Here is a 16,880-nt window from a genome sequence, read left to right as displayed (position 1 = left end):
CAGGCTGATCACCTGAGGTCAGGAGTTCGAGAGCAACCTGGCCAACATGGAGAAACCCTGTCTCTACGAAAAATGCAAAAATTAGCCGGGTATGGTGGCAAGCGCCTATAATCCCAGCTACTCGGGAGGCTTGAGGCAGGAGAATCACTTCAACCCAGGAGACAGAGGTTGCAGTGAGCCGAGATTGTGCCACTGTACTCCAGCCTGGGCGACAGAGCGAGACTCTGTCTCAAAAAATATATATACATATTAAACAAAATGAGTTTTGCATAGGAAAACCAACAGCTACATTAAATTCTGCTGTGATTATTACACTTCAGATCTAGTGGGCAAAATCAGCTACACCACTACCCTTCTGCATGGGCCACTTTAAATCTTAATAACCTTTTAAGATTTTCATATCACTTTTTGGGAGGTTGTTGCTTCTGAGATGGCTGTTACAGCCACTTTGGAATTTTCACCTGATGGCACATCAGCCACCAGGTAGATGTGAAAGTTCCTAAGTGGTTTGTATATGACAGCTTACTGATGAAGATTTAATAACATTTAGGCCAAGAAGACAGACTTAATGGTGAGAAACCGTGCCAAAGAAAATACCTCTTCATTCTTGGTTGAAATCCGCTGACGAAAACTCACAGGCTTCCTATTTTCATCCACCTCATAATCCTCCTCATTCATCCATTCATTGAAAATATCAGTGTCCAAAATCCATTTCACATGAACCTAAAACCATATCAAAGCATCAATATCTACACAAATAACAAAATCACTCAAGGTTTTACAGTATTGAAAAGGAAACAAGCTGATTTATTTTCAAAGCCTCAAATGCATAAAACATTAATAATGTAATACTACTGATATGTGAGTTGTAATTTAATCATCTCAATTTTTATTCCATATTAAAGAGAACAAGAAAGCATCAATAATTTATACTAGACAGATTTTGATAGCAAAGTCCCTCAAATTTGTTTTGCTTAATCATTTCATCCTTATGTTCATGAAAATCACTGATAAAAACACTCAACAGCACAGAGCCAAAATCAGTCATTGCTTTAGGCACAAGGATGTCTCTGAGTTTATCAACAACACTCTAAGTGTTGATGGCAGAGCACATTCGCAGAGGCCTATCACCTGCCCCATCAAGTACACATGGTGCTCTATAGAGATCTTTCAGGGATAGCCAAGGCTGAGGTAGGGATGGAAAAGTGACAGTCAGATGGTGGGTTCTTCCCAGTCCTTTATGTGGCCACCTCCCTTGTTTAATTTCATGCTTCCGAGTAAGAATAAAATGAAAGGTTGTGTGGATGTTGTACAAATGTAGATGTATATATACATATAAATAGATACTTAAATCACAGGCCTAACCCATATAACATTCCATATTATCCAACAGTATTTCTCAATGGGGGCACAACTGGAATTTGACACTAGACAATTCTTCCCTGTACAGAAAAACTCAAGTCATGGTGGAGGTTTGAGTTGGAGTAGTGTTGGTTGAAATGAACATGTTCAGTCAAGAACAGATTACAATTATGAAGCCTTCCTAGAACACTGTAAAAACAAGATACACTGTGGCAATGACTAGAAAACAATATGAACTTCCTAGTAATTTGTCAATCTAAACTCCCTGTTTTCAAAGAGCTACTAAACTGGTTATTTGGGATATGCCTTTCAAGTACCTTAAGAATGATACCCATCTGACTACACACCTCCTCTCCCTTGAAAACTATAGTAACACAGTAATATACACAAACACCAAATTACAGCCTGTCCAAGACAAATAAAGCCTCCAATAATGTAACCTGAAAAGACTCCTAAATGGACAAATTATGGGAAGAGTGTATAAACAGAGCAGTATAAATAGAGTGTATAGGCCGGGCGTGGTGGCTCATGCCTGTAATCCCAGCACTTTGGGAGGCCGAGGCGGGCAGATCACCTGAGGTCGGGAGTTCAAGACCAGCCTGACCAACATGGAGAAACCCCGTCTCTACTAAAAATACAAAAATTAGCTAGGGTGGTGGCGCATGCCTGTAATCCCAGCTACTCGGAAGGCTGAGGCAGGAGAATCGCTTGAACCTGGGAGGCGGAGGTTGCGGTGAGCCAAGATCACGCCATTGCACTCCAGCCTGGGCAACAAGAATGAAGTTCCGTCTCAAAATGAATAAATAAATAAATAGAGTGTAAAAATAGAGCCTTAAGCTAGTTAGAAAAAAAAATAGGACTGTGCTAAATAAAAGGGTTAATTAACTGATAGTTTAGAAAATAAATGTCAAAATAGTGTTTTCCAAAGTGTGAGAAACGTGTATACATTGCTTCCTTTTTTTTTTTTAAAAGAGCTGAATTTTCACACGGATAATCCTTTAACTACTGAGAAATCCTTGAAAGAAATCTCCTGAGAAAGAACGTTAGAAGAGTATGTGACAGCTAACAACTGTTTGTGTCAGGCACTATGCTGAACACCTTACGCGTATAATCTCATTTAACCCTCCTAAGCACGGTGAAATAATGCAGGTATTATACTCTCTGGCTTTCCAAATCAGAAAATTGGGGCAGTTTTAGTAAGCTGACTACTTACACTCCTAATGAGAGGCAAAGCTTGGATTTGCACTAAGTTCTCCCTGAGCTCTCAAGTCCTATGCTTTATTATCTCTCTCATAAAAAATACCTTCATATCAAAATAATACAAAAGTCCATGTGTCCTTGGGTAAAACTACTTAACTTGTGGAGCCTAGTTTCCTTCCTAATAATGTGATACCATAGTTAAGTAATCATTCCTAGTTCTGATACTATAATCTACAGGGAAATAGATGTCTAAAAATCCTTCAGTATTACTTCACAACATTACATGGCTCATGAGTCATATGGCTTACTCCTTTACTATTAGATGATAGTATAATTTCAACATTTAATTTCCAAAAATAGTTAAAAACAGAAAAATCTGGGCCAGGCGCAGTGGCTCACGCCTGTAATCCCAGCACTTTGGGAGGTCCAGGCGGGCAGATCACAAGGTCAGGAGATCGAGACCATCCTGGCTAACACAGTGAAACCCCATCTCTACTTAAAAAAAAAAAAGAAAAATTTGCCGGGCGTGGTAGCGGGCGCCTGTAATCCCAGCTACTCAGAAGGCTGAGGCAGGAGAATGGCGTGAACCCGGGAGGTGGAGCTTGCCATGAGATCGCGCCACTGCACTCCAGCCTGGGCAACAGAGCCAGACTCCGTCTCAAAATAAATAAATAAATAAATAAAAGATAAATCTGGAAGAAGGGTACAAAGTAGTGCTTTGTTTTGTACTACTCTTGCAACTTGTAAAATTAATTTTTTTGTTTTGAGACAGGGTCTTAACTTGTTACAAAGGCTGGAGTGAAGTGGCTGCAATCATGGCTCACTGCAGCCTCAACCTCCTCAGCTCAAGCAATTCTCCTGCCTCAGCCTTCCAAGTATGTAGCTAGGACTATAGGGCACTTGACATTATGCTCAGATAATTTTTTTTTTGGTAGCTCAGGCTGGTCAAGCAATCCTCCTGCCTTACCCTCCCAAAGTGTTGTTATTACAGGTGTGAGCCACCATGCCCCACAAACTTTATTTCCACATCAAAAGTTGATTAACAAGTCAATGTATGGACTCTTATTACATTATGGTAGAAATGATTAATAAAGTAAGTCTATATCATTCTAAAAGTCACACAGGCACAGCTTCAAAGCTTCCCAAATGACATCATCAGTGATGTTCAACTCTACTCCTCACACTCCTATCTCACAAACCACAATCTGACCTGCTTTTGGATTCTCCTCAAACATCAAGCACTGCAGACATTTCATCTAAGACCTAGATAATAAAGTCTTCATAGCCATGCGTATCTCGTAAATGGATGACAGGAAAGGGAAACCAACATTCTGTATCTCCTTAGAGAGAACGCTGTAGAAAACAGCTGAGAAGAGCTATTAGATTATTATAAGAATTTTTTTGGCCAGGCACGATGGCTTACACCTGTAATCCCAGCACTTTGGGAGGCTGAGGCAGGCGGATCACCTGAGGTCAGGAGTTTGAGACCAGCCTGACCAACCCAGTAAAACTCCGTCTCTACTAAAAATACAAAAATTAGCCAAACGTGGTGGCGTGTGCCTGTAGTCCCAGCTACTTGGGAGGCTAACACATGAGAATCACTTGAACCCGGGAGGCGGAGGTTGCAGTAAGCCAAGATCGCACCACTCCACTCTAGCCTGGGCGACAGAGTGAGATGCCATCTCAAAAAATATTTTAAAAAGATTATTATAAGATTTTTTTTTGTTAAATCATTTACCTTCCATGGCTTTTCTGGAATTGGTGGATCTTCAATTTCAGAATCAACATCATTACTATGGACCCAAGTATCATAGCTATAAAGGAATCAAAATGAGAAAAACAAATTAGAGTCAAAGGTAATTCATTAGAAAGACTTTTACAAATAATAAGAACATGTTTTAGAAATACTACTAAAATCCCAGCCTGGTCAACATGGTGAAACCGCGTCTCTACCAAAAAATACAAAAATTAGCCGGGCATGGTGGGATGCGACTGTAGTCCCCACTACCCAGGAAGCTGAGGTGGAAGAATCGTTTGAACCCAGGAGGCAGAGGTTGCAGTGAACTAAGATCACGCCACAGCACTTCAGTCTAGGCAACAGAGTGACACCCTATCTCGAAACAAAACAAAACACAACAAAAAACTAAAAGAAATACTACTAAAATCTATTAATAGAAACTTATCAGACACTTTCATCCTTACTATTCTGCCAAGAAAGCTCCTCTGTAGAGGTCACCAGTAACGTATATATTGCTAAATCCGAAGTTCAAGACTAAGATCAAAAAATTTTAAACAGCTGCTTGCTCTTTCCTCAAAGCATTTCCCTCACTTGGCCACCAAGAAAGTACTATCACCTGATAGTCCTTATATTCACCAGCCTCTCTTCAGTTTCCATGTCAGTTTCTGGTCTTAGTCCCAAATGTCTTCAACCTTCAAAAGTTCCTGGGTTCAGTTTTTGGAAAAATCCTTCTCCCTTGCTAATTTCATTCATTCCTATAACTTCAAATATACACTGATGACTTCAAATTTTATATCAGCACTCTCCCATGTATTCTGAACTCAAATCCAACAGCCAACTCCACATCTCCTTGTGTAGAACGTCTAACAAGCATTCCAAACCTAACACTCAAAGCTCAACTTGCAATGCTACCCTAGCCCCAGCGATGTACTCTAGCCAATCATGTCCATTTCAGTAATGACAACTTTATCCTTCCTGCTGTTCAGGCCAAAATCCTTGGAAACAGCCTTGATTCCATTCTCAAGCACATCCTGTAATCAAACTAACTGCAAATGTGACCAGCTCTAACTTCAAAAGTATGTCTAGAATCTATCTAATTCTTACCCCTCCACTCTGCTCACTGGTTTTCCTGCTTCTGCCATTGGTCTCTTGGTCTCTCAAGAGTTAATTTTTCACATAGCAACCATAGAGATCTTTTTGAAAACTAAGTCAGTCCACATCACTCCACTGATCGTTGGAGCTTCCAACAGCTCTCACCCAGTCAGAGTGAAAGTAAAAAACCTAACGATGGCTTGCCATGGCTTCAAGATCTAATTATCTGACAGAGACTCTGACTCCATTTCCTGCTCTTCTCTCCTTACTCATGTTATATTTGAGCCACACAGGCTTTGATAACATTATTCCAATATGCCCTCCTAAGCCTGCATACGCTCTACACAGATTGCTCCCTCACTGTCCAGATATCCATATGGCTTACTCTCTTATTTCTTCACATCTCTTTGCTCAAGGAGCCTCTTTATCAACAAGAACTAACTTACTGACATAAATCAGGCCACCTACTCCAACAAAATCATAAAATAGGCACAAAATTTTTTACCAAAATAAAACACTGTGAATATCACTATACTGACCAGTAAACTATGAAACCAAATGACATCTAGTATGATGACAAGTGCTGGCTTCCTTTTAGCCACCATTCAGAAGTCAGTTCAAAAGAATATGGAACCTGGCCAGGAGCAGTGGCTCATGCTTGTAATTCCAGCACTTTGGGAGGCCAAGGCAGTGGATCACCTGAGGTATAAGGAGCTCAAGACCAGCCTGGCCAACATGGCGAAATCCCGTTTCTATTAAAAAATACAAAAATTAGCGGGGCGTTGTGGTGTGCACCTGTAATCTCAGCTACTTGGGAGGCTGAGGCAGGAGAATCGAATGAACCTGGGAGGCAGAGTTTGCAGTGAGCTTAGATCGCACCACTGCACTCCAGCCTGGGTGAGAGTGAGACTCCGTCTCAAAAAAAAAAACAAAAAAAACCCCAAAAACTCAACCTTATACTCTTCCAGTCTTGATTACAAATTGAAATGTGGGCAGAAGTGAGGGCACAGGCCATAGTTAATTTTTAAAAAGTGAATTAACAAGACCCTTTGAAAAGACAAGACCTGAGCCAGCTGCCACATCTTATTCGATACATAAGGAAAAAGTGAGCAAACAGGCTATGGTCTTAAAATGTGTTATTTTGGAACTTATACCAACTCTATACTTATGTAGCTTGTCATCATAAATTTAAGTTTCCACTGAAGGGTTTCAAAGGGCAAACCTCTTTCCTATATAGTTGCTGAAATATTAAAAGGTGTTTTTGGAGGCAAGGACTACTGACTTGAAGCCTTTGGACTGGGAGTGCTTTACACAAAGAACTTATTCAAATGATGTTTTAAAAATAAGGTGGGCCTAGTGACATGTACTTGTAGTCCCAGTTAGTAAGGAGGCAGAAGAATCACTTGAGCCCAGGAATTTGAGGCCAGTCTGGGCAACATATTTTTTAAAAGTACAAAACTAATCCTTAGGGGAGGGGAAGTTATTCACTTAAATTTGTCAATTATGGTTCACATGAGACTGATTACAAAGCTGACTTGATTTAGTTGTAATTAACTCAAACTACATAAAAAGACTGTATATACTCTTAGAATGTTGAACGAATCTAAAGCCAAACTTACTTCTTTTAAAAATATAATTACAAGTAAAATAAACTTAAATAGACTAACAAAAACAATGCAAAACCTGATGTTTTATGTTTACTGATAAAGAACACACATATATGCAATGGTCTTGTTCCTCCCCAATTAAAATGGAATCTGACTAACCTTAGATCCGGCTACCAATTTAAGGGAAATACAGAGAACAGAGTAATCCGTTCAAATAAACCATAGTGCTGCCATTGAAAAACTCCATACTGTGGTAAATGAAACATGACAAACCAACTGGTTTCTTAAAACCAGTAAGGTTTTAAGAAAGGGGAGGTCATGAAGACAGAGGAAGAACCTATAAAACTATAAATTAGAAAAGTACTTAAATATACCAACTAATCCCAACAGGTAGATTTTATCTAAATTCTAATTCAAACTACTATCAATCAATCAAGTGTGTCATTTAATTGACAACATTGACTGGATTTTTATTTTTATTTTTTTGAGACAGGGTCTCGCTCTGTTGCCCAGGCTGGAGTGCAGTGGCACGATCTCAGCTCAATGCAGCCTCAACCTCTGGGGCTCAAGTAATCCTCCTGCCTCAGCCCCATCCCAAGTATCTGGGACTACAGGCACGTGTCATCATGACTGGCTAATTTTTGTATTTTTTGTAGAGACAAGGTTTCACCACGTTGCCCAAGGTGGTCTAGAACTCCTGGCCTCAAGTGATCCACCCACCTCAGCCTCCCAGAGTGCTGGGATTACAGGCATGAGCCATCATGCCCAGCCATGATATTTTATATTAAGGAACTGTTTGGGTTTTTTTAAGATGACAACGGTATTATTATTTTGAACAGTTTGAGGCCAGGAGGTTGAGACCAGCCTGAACAACATACAGAGAACCCCCCGCCCTGCCTCCACCAACAAAAAATTAAAAAATAAGGCACCTATGGGTGGCACGTGCCTGTAGTGCCAGCCCCCAGGGAGGCTGAGGTTGGAGGATCACTTGAGCTGTCTTCATGCCACTGCACTGCAGCCTTGGGTAACAGAGCAAGACCTTGTCTCAAAAAAAAAAAAAAAAAAAAAAAAAGGCCAGGCATGGTGGCTCACACCTATAATCCCAGCACTTTGGGAGGCCAAGGTGGGTGGATCACCTGAGGTCAGGAGTTCGAAACCAGCCTGGCCAACATGGCAAAATCTCATCTCTACTAAAAATACAAAAATTAGCCAGGTGTGGTGGCATGCGCCTATAATCCCAGCTACTCAGGAGGCTAAGGCATGAGAATCGCTAGAACCAGGGAGGCAGAGCTGAGGTTGCGCCACTGCACTCCAGCCTGGGAGACAGAGTAAGACTCCATCTGAAAAAAATTAAACAAAGAGAGAATGTATTTCTTTTTAAATACATACTAAAACACTTATGATTCAAACGGTGTTTGGGATTTGCTATAAATAATATGAGAAGACGAGAAGTAGATAGAAGTAGAGGTTAAAAGAAAGTGGGGGTGGGGGCGAGGGATAAAAGACTACAAATAAGGTGCAATGTATACTGCTCGGGTGATGGGTGCACCAAATCACCATTAAAGAATTTACTCATGTAACCACATATCACCTGTACCCCAATAACTTATGAAAAAATAAAATAAAAAAATAAAAATAAAAAAAGTAGGTGAAAAAAGACTGACTAGACCTGTAGAAACCACAATGAAAATCTCCACTTTATATGATAAGAATGAAATGAATACTAAAACTGCTCTACTATAGGTTTAGAAAAATATAGTACAAACAATGTTATCCCTATTTCCATGTGCACTATGCAGGCATTAATATTAAATAATTATTTAATAAATAAAAAAAATTTTTTTTTTTTTTTTTGAAATGGAGTCTCTGTCACCTAGGCTGGACTGCAGTGGCACAATCTCGGCTCATGGCAAGCTCCGCCCCCGGGGTTCATGCCATTCTCCTGCCTCAGCCTGCCGAGTAGCTGGGACTACAGGCGCCCACCACCATGCCCAGCCAATTTTTTTGTATTTTTAGTAGAGACGGGGTTTCACCGTGTTAGCCAGGATGTTCTCAGTCTCCTGACCTCGTGATCCGTCCGCCTTGGCCTCCCAAAGTGCTGGGATTACAGGCGTGAGCCACCACGCCCAGCCCCACTATTTTCACTAATATCTAGCTCTTGTTTATAATACTCGTTATTCGTACTATAGATACTGAAACTAGTATGGGTTATAACATGTAAAGCCACAACAGTACTAGGCAAATAAATTTCTGATGAGAAGAAAAACTCAATTTTCGATATAAATTAATTTCATCCTTAGTGGTTTGGCATGAGTAGTTTTTGAAAAAAGCAAACTGATCAGGCTGGACGCGGTAGCTCACACCTGTAATCCCAGCACTTTGCGAAGCCAAGGCGAGTGGATCACCTGAGGTCAGGAGTGCAAGACCAGCCTGACCAGCATGGTGAAACCCCGTCTCTACTAAAAATACAAAAATTAGCCAGGCATGGTGGGGGGGCATCTGTAATCCCAGCTACTAGGAAGGATGGAGGCAGGAGAATCACTTGAACCCAGGAGGTGAAGGTTGCAGTGAGTCGAGACTGTGCCACTGTAATCCAGCCTGGGTGACAAAGCGGGACTCTGTCTCAAAAAAATCTGATCAGTAATAAATACTAGAAAAAAAAATTCTTTATTTTTTGAAGACAGAGTGAGACTCTGTCACCAAGGATGTAGTGCAGTGGCATGATCTCGGCTCACTGCAACCTCCGCTTTCCAGGTTCAAGTGATTCTCATGCCTCAGACACCTGAGTAGCTAGGATTACAGGTGTGCGCCACCACGTCTGGTTAACTTTTATAGTTTTAGTAGAGATGGAGTTTCACCATGTTGGCCAGGCTGGTCTTGAACTCCTGACCTCCTGTGATCCACCCACCTCAGCCTCTCCAAGTGCTGCGATTACAGGTGTGAGACACTGTGCCCGGCAAAATTCATTTCTTAAAAGAAACAAATATAAATTAGCAACCTAATACCACACAGACTTTTTTGGCAACTACATAAAAGATATGAGGTTTTGTTTTTGTCTTTTTTTTGAGATGGAGTCTCACTCCGTCGCCCAGGCTGGAGGGCAACGGTGCAATCTCGGCTCACTGCAACCTCCACCTCCCGGGTTCAAGGGATTCTCCTGCCTTAGCTTCCTGAGTAGCTGGAATTACAGGCGCCTGCCACCACGTCTGGCTAATTTTTTTTATTTTTAGTAGAGACAGGGTTTCACTATGTTGACCAGGCTGGTCTCGAGCTCCTGACCTCATGATCCACCTGCCTCAGCCTCCCAAAGTGCTGGGATTACAGGCATGAGCCACCGCACCCAGCCTTGATACCAGTTTTTTTTAAAGCTAAATAAAGCCATTTATGGCTTATTCATTCACCATTTAATGGTGACCTCATTAAATTTTGTACCTTAAAAATAAGAAAACAGTCAATAAAAGACTCCGTAAGTGAGAAAAATGACTAAATACAAAGCAACAAATTGTCACTGTTCAGAAAATAAAACTATAAATAAATGCGCCTTCCTTTCACAGAAATCTTTATACCAGGTCTCACAGCATATGAACATTACCTGTCTGGGTAAAAGCCCCAATGCACTAACACTTGCTTGTCTTTTCTCATCACTGGTCTCAACCATTCTTCTGGAAGAGAAAAAGAAACAACTTTACTCAAACTGACAAAATAATAAAGAAACTATGATTTTTAGCCTTAATTTTTACTAAGATGTTTTAGTTTGCTAACGAACAACATTTTTCGAACATGCTGTTGCTGGTTTGGAAAGAAAAAGTTTTCTAACTGAGTACTATCTACCAGATTAAAGGGAAATTTCTCAGTCTTTCAGACTTTCCAAACTGTAGGTCTACTATCCATCACTCTTGACAAAACCAATTATCCACTGTGGTAAAATACTCCCATCCCATTCACCCACCAGCCTCCCCTCTCTCTTCTACCCAAATAATAATCACCATATTATTTAACGCTTCACTTCCCATGGTGAACCTCTCATCCCTCTTTCTGTGAGGCTTAGCAATTATTACACATCTTTCAAGATGTAAACCGTACTTCATCTCATTGATGAAAGTTTTACTAACTACTCTGCTTCCTCTAGATTCCCTTTTTCTGATGTCCTATAAGCTGTAAAGTGCTACATCAAAGCTTTTACCAAAAATACTATTTTTACTATTCTTTAACTGCCTCATACCTGTTAGCCCTCCCAACAAGAATGTAAGCAATGTGATTACATATTGTAGACTTTTTTCCAAAGATAAGTGCAAATTATATAATAAAGTGATTCTTAGTATTCTAATCACAGTTAAATTACCTCCACATTTCAGCATTGGTTATCATGTGCTTCTTTGGTAGTCTGAATTTAGCTTAGAAAATGTATGCCTAATAGTAAGAGAGAAGTTCTGAAGTAAGCCCCCTTAAAGCCCACAGCAAAAAACAAACAAACAAACAAACAGATCTAAGTAAATTAGCCAAGTAAAAATTACTTTCCAGTGCAGGTTTTAACAAGATATAGCCTCACTTTCACTGAATAAAGCCATGAAGCCCTCATACCTGTGCTGTTTTTGAAGTATACAATGACTCACCTAACTATATTAAAAGAAAGTGAAAGGGGGCCAGGTGTGGTGGTTCATGCCTGTAATCCCAGCACTTTTGGAGGCACGGGCAGGAAGATTACTTGAGCCCAGGAGTTCAAGACCACCCTGGGCAACAAAGTGAGATTCAGTCTCTTAAAAATTTTTAAAAATAAAAGTAAATAGCTAGGCATAGTGGTGTGCATCTATACTCCCAGCTACTCAGGAGGCTAGGGCAGGAAGATCACGAGCATTATAGTTTGAGGCTGCGATGAGCTATTAATAAGTGCACTCTTACACTTCAGGCTGGGCAAGAGTGAGTCCCCATCTCAAAACAAAAGGTGAAAATGACAGAATCAGGCCCTGTTCCCTAACATGGTAACCCAACATGGCAGAGGAATAAAGAAAAGAAGGGGCCAGAGGATCTTTCTAAATCCCGACTATCTAAACTAACCTGTCCTGTCCCGTTAAGTGTGTCTTGGTGATGTTCTAACTAGTAAAAGCTGCCTTTCAGAATACTGAGTCCATTATCAAAGACTATGCACCTTTATGAAAAAGAAGAAAAGGTATCTTTCCTAACCACAGCTGACTTTGATACAAATTTTGATTTTTTTTTTTTTTTTTTTTTTTTTTTTGAGACGGAGTTTCACTCTTGTTGCCCAGGTTGGAATGCAATGGTACGATCTCGGCTCACCGCAACCTCTGCCTCCCGGGTTCAAGTGATTTTCCTGCCTCAGCCTCCCAAGTAGCTGGGATTACAGGCATGCGCCACCATGTCTGACTAATTTTTTGTATTTTTAGTAGAGATGGGGTTTCTCCATTTTGATCAGGCTCATCTCAAACTCCTGACCTCAGGTGATCTACCACCTCGGCCCCCCAAAGTGCTGGGATTACAGGCATGAGCCACTGTGCCTGGCCAAAAAAATTTTTGATTTTTATCAAGACAATTTTTTTAAATTCTTTGAAAAATTTCCCAATAGCAGAAACAACAAAAGGTGTGAGATGTAAACTCGCCCTCTTCCCAGGTATTACAAATTTATACCCAAGAATTAATTTATAGAAGTATGGCTGAATGACAAAAGAGTAAGGCCAATGCCATTGAAAGATGAATTACTTATATATCCCAAAAGAAGGAAAAGAACATACCATGCAGAGCCACTGCAGAGGCATCACAATAGTCAAGAGGTAGAAGACAGGAACAAGGGGAAGCCTAAGCCAAAGCCTGTATTGGGGTTTCCATAGAAAAGGTAACATGGGGCAGAGTAACAGTTTAAGGTAGGGATGGCTGAATAATTGCAAGAAACACTGGGGTACAGAGGTTGTCTCCAGTTGCCTGGTACCTCGCCCTGGAATGATTTAGAAAAGGGGAAATACTGGTTTGGTGTGTGAGAATTAGATTAGGAGACAGTTACAGCTATATACTCAGATTGGTTGGTTTACATATGAAAGATGTGCTCCTAGTGAAGTTATTATCTTCAGAAATTAGCTAGCCCTCAAAAGGGCAATCTCTCCCCAGGTCATCAAATGCCAGAGCAACAAGAACATAGAAAATACAAATACACAGTTGATATAATAATTAGTATAATATAAAATACAGTTAATAATTAGCATATCATACAGTTAATATAATAATTGAAATTAGCTTGGCTAGAAGAACAGAATTGGGTTTTTTTGTTGGGTGTGGTTTTTTTTTTTTGAGACGGAGTCTCACTCTGTTGCCCAGGCTGGAGTGCAGTGGCGCGATCTCAGCTCACTGCAACCAGCCAGGGTGACGGAATGAAATTCCATCTTAATTAAAAAAAAAAAAAAAAATTTAAAAGGCCAGAACTGAACAACGACAAACAATTTAAAAAGGAGGCCAGGCGTGGTGGCTCACGCCTGTAATCCCAGCACTTTGGGAGGTCGAGGCAGCAGATCACCTGAGGTCAGTAGTTTGAGACCAGCCTGGCCAACATGATGAAACCTTGTCTCTACTAAAACTACAAAAATTAGCTGGGCATGGTGGCAGGGGCCCGTAATCCCAGCTACTTGAGTGGCTGAGGCAGAAATGCTTGAACCTGGGAGGTGGAGGTTGCAGCGAGCTGAGACCACACCACTGCACTTTAGGCCTGGGCAACAAGAGCGAAACTCCGTCTCAAAAAATTAAAAAATAAAAATAAAAAATAAAAACATAAAAAGTACTTGAGTAGGTATTTCTCCAAAGATGATATACAAATGACCAATAAGCATATGAAAAGATACTCAATGTCACTAATCATCAGGACAATGAAAATCAAAACAATGATATATCAGCTTTTATCTGTTAGGATGACCATTATAACAAAACAAAAAATAACAAGTGTTAACAAAAATACAGAGAAACTGGAACCATTGTGCACCATTGGTAAGTATGTAGAATGATATAGCAGCTATGAAACGGTCCTCAAAACAATTAAAAACAGTATTACCATACGATCTAGCAATTCCACTTCTGGATATATGCCCAAAAGAAAGTAGGATGAAAGTAGGATGCTGAAGAGATACTTGCACACCCATGTTCATTAGAGCAGTATTCACAATAGCCAAAATGCAAAAGCAACCTAAATGTCCATCTATGTATGAATACATAAAAAATGGTATACAAATATAATGGAATACAGGCACATGCCACAACATGAACAATAAGGACACTGTACTAAGTAAAATAGGCCAGTCACAATAATACAAATACTAAATGATTCCACTTATATTAGGTAACTAGAGTAGTCGAACTCTTAGAAACAGAATGGTAATCAAAAGCAGTGGCACAAACTTGTCCAACCCAAGACCCATGGGCTACGTGCAGCCAAGGATGGCTTTGAATGTAGCCCAACACAAATTCATAAGCTTTCTTAGAACATTATGAGTTTTTCTGGGTGTGTTTTAAGTTCATCCACTATTGCTAGTATTACTGTATTTTATGTGTGGCCCAAAACAATTATTATTCTTCCAATGTGGCCCAGGGAACCCAAGATCGGACATCCCTGTGCTAGGGGAAAGAGAAAAAGAGATGTTTAATGGGTACAGAGTATCAGTTCTGCCACATGAAAAAGTTCTAAAGATCTCTTGCACATGACTGTGCACAGTGGCTCACGCCTGTAATCCCAAAACACTGGGAGGCTAAGTGAGGCAGGCAACATATCTCTACAAAAATTGTTTTTAAATTAGCCATGTGTGATGTTGTCCACCACTAGTCCCAGCTACTTGGGAGGCTGAGGTGGGAGGACAAGGCTACATACATGCAGCCATGATCGCACCACCGCACTCCAGCCTAGATAACAGAAAAAGACCGTCTCCACAAAAAAAAAAAAAACTATTGCACAACAAGATGTTTATACTTAACACTACTATACTGTATATGTAAAAATGATTAAGATAAATGTTATGTTTTTTACCACAATAAAAAAGGAATACCATATCAAACAGATTCACCTTGAAAATATTATGCTAAATGAAAAGAGTGAGACATCAGAGATCGTATGTCATTATGCTTTCATTTCTACGAAATGTCCTGAACAAATATATCCATACAGCAAGAGAGTAGACTGCTGGTTGTCAAGGACTAAGGTGAGAGAAGGGAAAGTGACTGCTAATAGGTACGGATTTTTAAAGTGATGAAAACATTTTGAAATTAACAGTGATGGCTGCACAACTGTAAATATACTAAAAAATTTTCAATTGTGCACTTTATTATTATATATATATATTTTTTGGAGATGGAGTCTCACTCTGTCATATAGGCTGGAGCGCAGTGATGCCATCTTGGCTCACTGCAACCTCCGTCTCCTGGGTTCGAGCAATTCTCCTGCCTCAGCCTCCCAAGTAGCTGGAATGACAGGTGCCCGCCACCATGCCCAGTTATTTTTTTGTGTTTTTAGTAGAGACAGGGTTTCACCATGTTGGCCAGGCTGGTCTCAAAATCCTGGCCTCAGGTGATCCGCCTGCCTCAGCATCCCAAAGTGCCAGGATTACAGGCATGAGCCACCGGGCCCAGCCCAACTGTGCATTTTAAAATGGTGAATTTTGCTAGGCGCGGTGACTCACGCCTGTAATCCCAACACTTTGGGAGGCTGGGTCGGGTGGATCACCTGAGGTCAGGAGTTCAAGACGAGCCTGGCCAACATGGTGAAACCCCATCTCTACTAAAAATACAAAAATTAGCTGGGTGTCGTGGTGGGTGCCTGTAATCCCAGCTACTCAGGAGGCTGAGGCAGGAGAATCGCTCGAACCTGGGAGGCGGAAGCTGCAGTGAGCCAAGATCACGCCACTGCACTCCAGCCTGAGTAAAAGAGTGAGACTCCATCTCCCCAAAAAAAAAAAAAAAAAACCAGGTGAATTTTATGGTATGTGGATTATATCTCAATTAGCCTGTTATTAAAAAATAATAAACAACATTACTTGGGAGGCTGAGGTGGGAGGACTGCTTGATTCCAGGAGTTCAACACCAGCCTAGGAAATATAGTGAGACACCCATCTCTAATATATTTAATAATAATTTAAAATAATTTAAAAAATAAAAATAAAGAGAGAACACAGCCCAGTCAGGAAGCTGAAAGGCAACTAATATGTATGGATATAGAAAACAAACAAGAAAACAGTGGAAACAATTTAGCTCTACATGGTGGAACACTTTTAAAGTGTTTAACTCTATTTGGATTGCTTCATCATTATTATTGTTATTGCCAATGCTTAATTCTATTAATTAGTGTTTTGTTTGCTTTCTGTTAAGACGGTAAACATAAAATTTACCATTTTAACCATTTTATAAGTAAGCAGTTCAGTAGTGTTAGGTACACCCAGTGTTGCATGTCCAATCTCCAGATCTCTCTGCACATTATCAAACTAAAACCCTACACCCAATGAACAGCAACTCCCTGATGGAGCATTAGCCAGGCTTAAAAAGGAAATTCTAGCACATGCTGTAACATGAATAAACTTTGAAGACATTACACTAAGCAAAACAAATTAATCATAAAAAGACAAATTCTGTATGATTTTATCTAAGGTGGTCAAATTCTTAGTCTCTGATAACCATGTTACATTCAGTATCAATGAATTTCACTACTTCGCGTACTTCATAAAATTGGAATCATATGGTATTTGTCCATGTTATTAGCATGTGTTAAAATTTCCTTCTTTTTTCAAGGCTGAATAATATTCCACTGTGTGGGGCCAGGAGTGGTGACTCACGCCTCTAATCCCAGCACTTTGGGAGGCTGAGGCGTTTGGATCACTTGAGGTCAGGAGTTTGAGACAAGCCTG

The 16,880-nt window shown here is 40.3% G+C and overlaps 1 protein-coding gene across 11 annotated transcripts in view; it reads right to left on the bottom strand.

Moving 5' to 3' along the window:
• Nucleotides 1-16,880, bottom strand: part of SMARCC1 (SWI/SNF related, matrix associated, actin dependent regulator of chromatin subfamily c member 1) — a 196,820-nt gene that overhangs the window by 124,633 nt on the left and 55,307 nt on the right. For all 11 annotated transcript variants that reach the window (XM_024244357.3, XM_054550867.2, XM_054550863.2 and 8 more), the window contains 3 exons: nt 10,592-10,661; nt 4,301-4,376; nt 598-723 (listed from right to left, as the gene is read on the bottom strand). In XM_024244357.3, the coding sequence (XP_024100125.2) occupies nt 598-723; nt 4,301-4,376; nt 10,592-10,661 (272 nt within the window). The remainder of the gene's footprint in view (nt 1-597; nt 724-4,300; nt 4,377-10,591; nt 10,662-16,880) is intronic.

The sequence above is a fragment of the Pongo abelii genome, chromosome 2 (genome assembly GCF_028885655.2).
Source record: "Pongo abelii isolate AG06213 chromosome 2, NHGRI_mPonAbe1-v2.0_pri, whole genome shotgun sequence".
Lineage (NCBI taxonomy): Eukaryota > Metazoa > Chordata > Mammalia > Primates > Hominidae > Pongo > Pongo abelii.
Note: the sequence above shows the minus strand (reverse complement) of the source record. Positions and strands in the feature narration are given on the sequence as shown.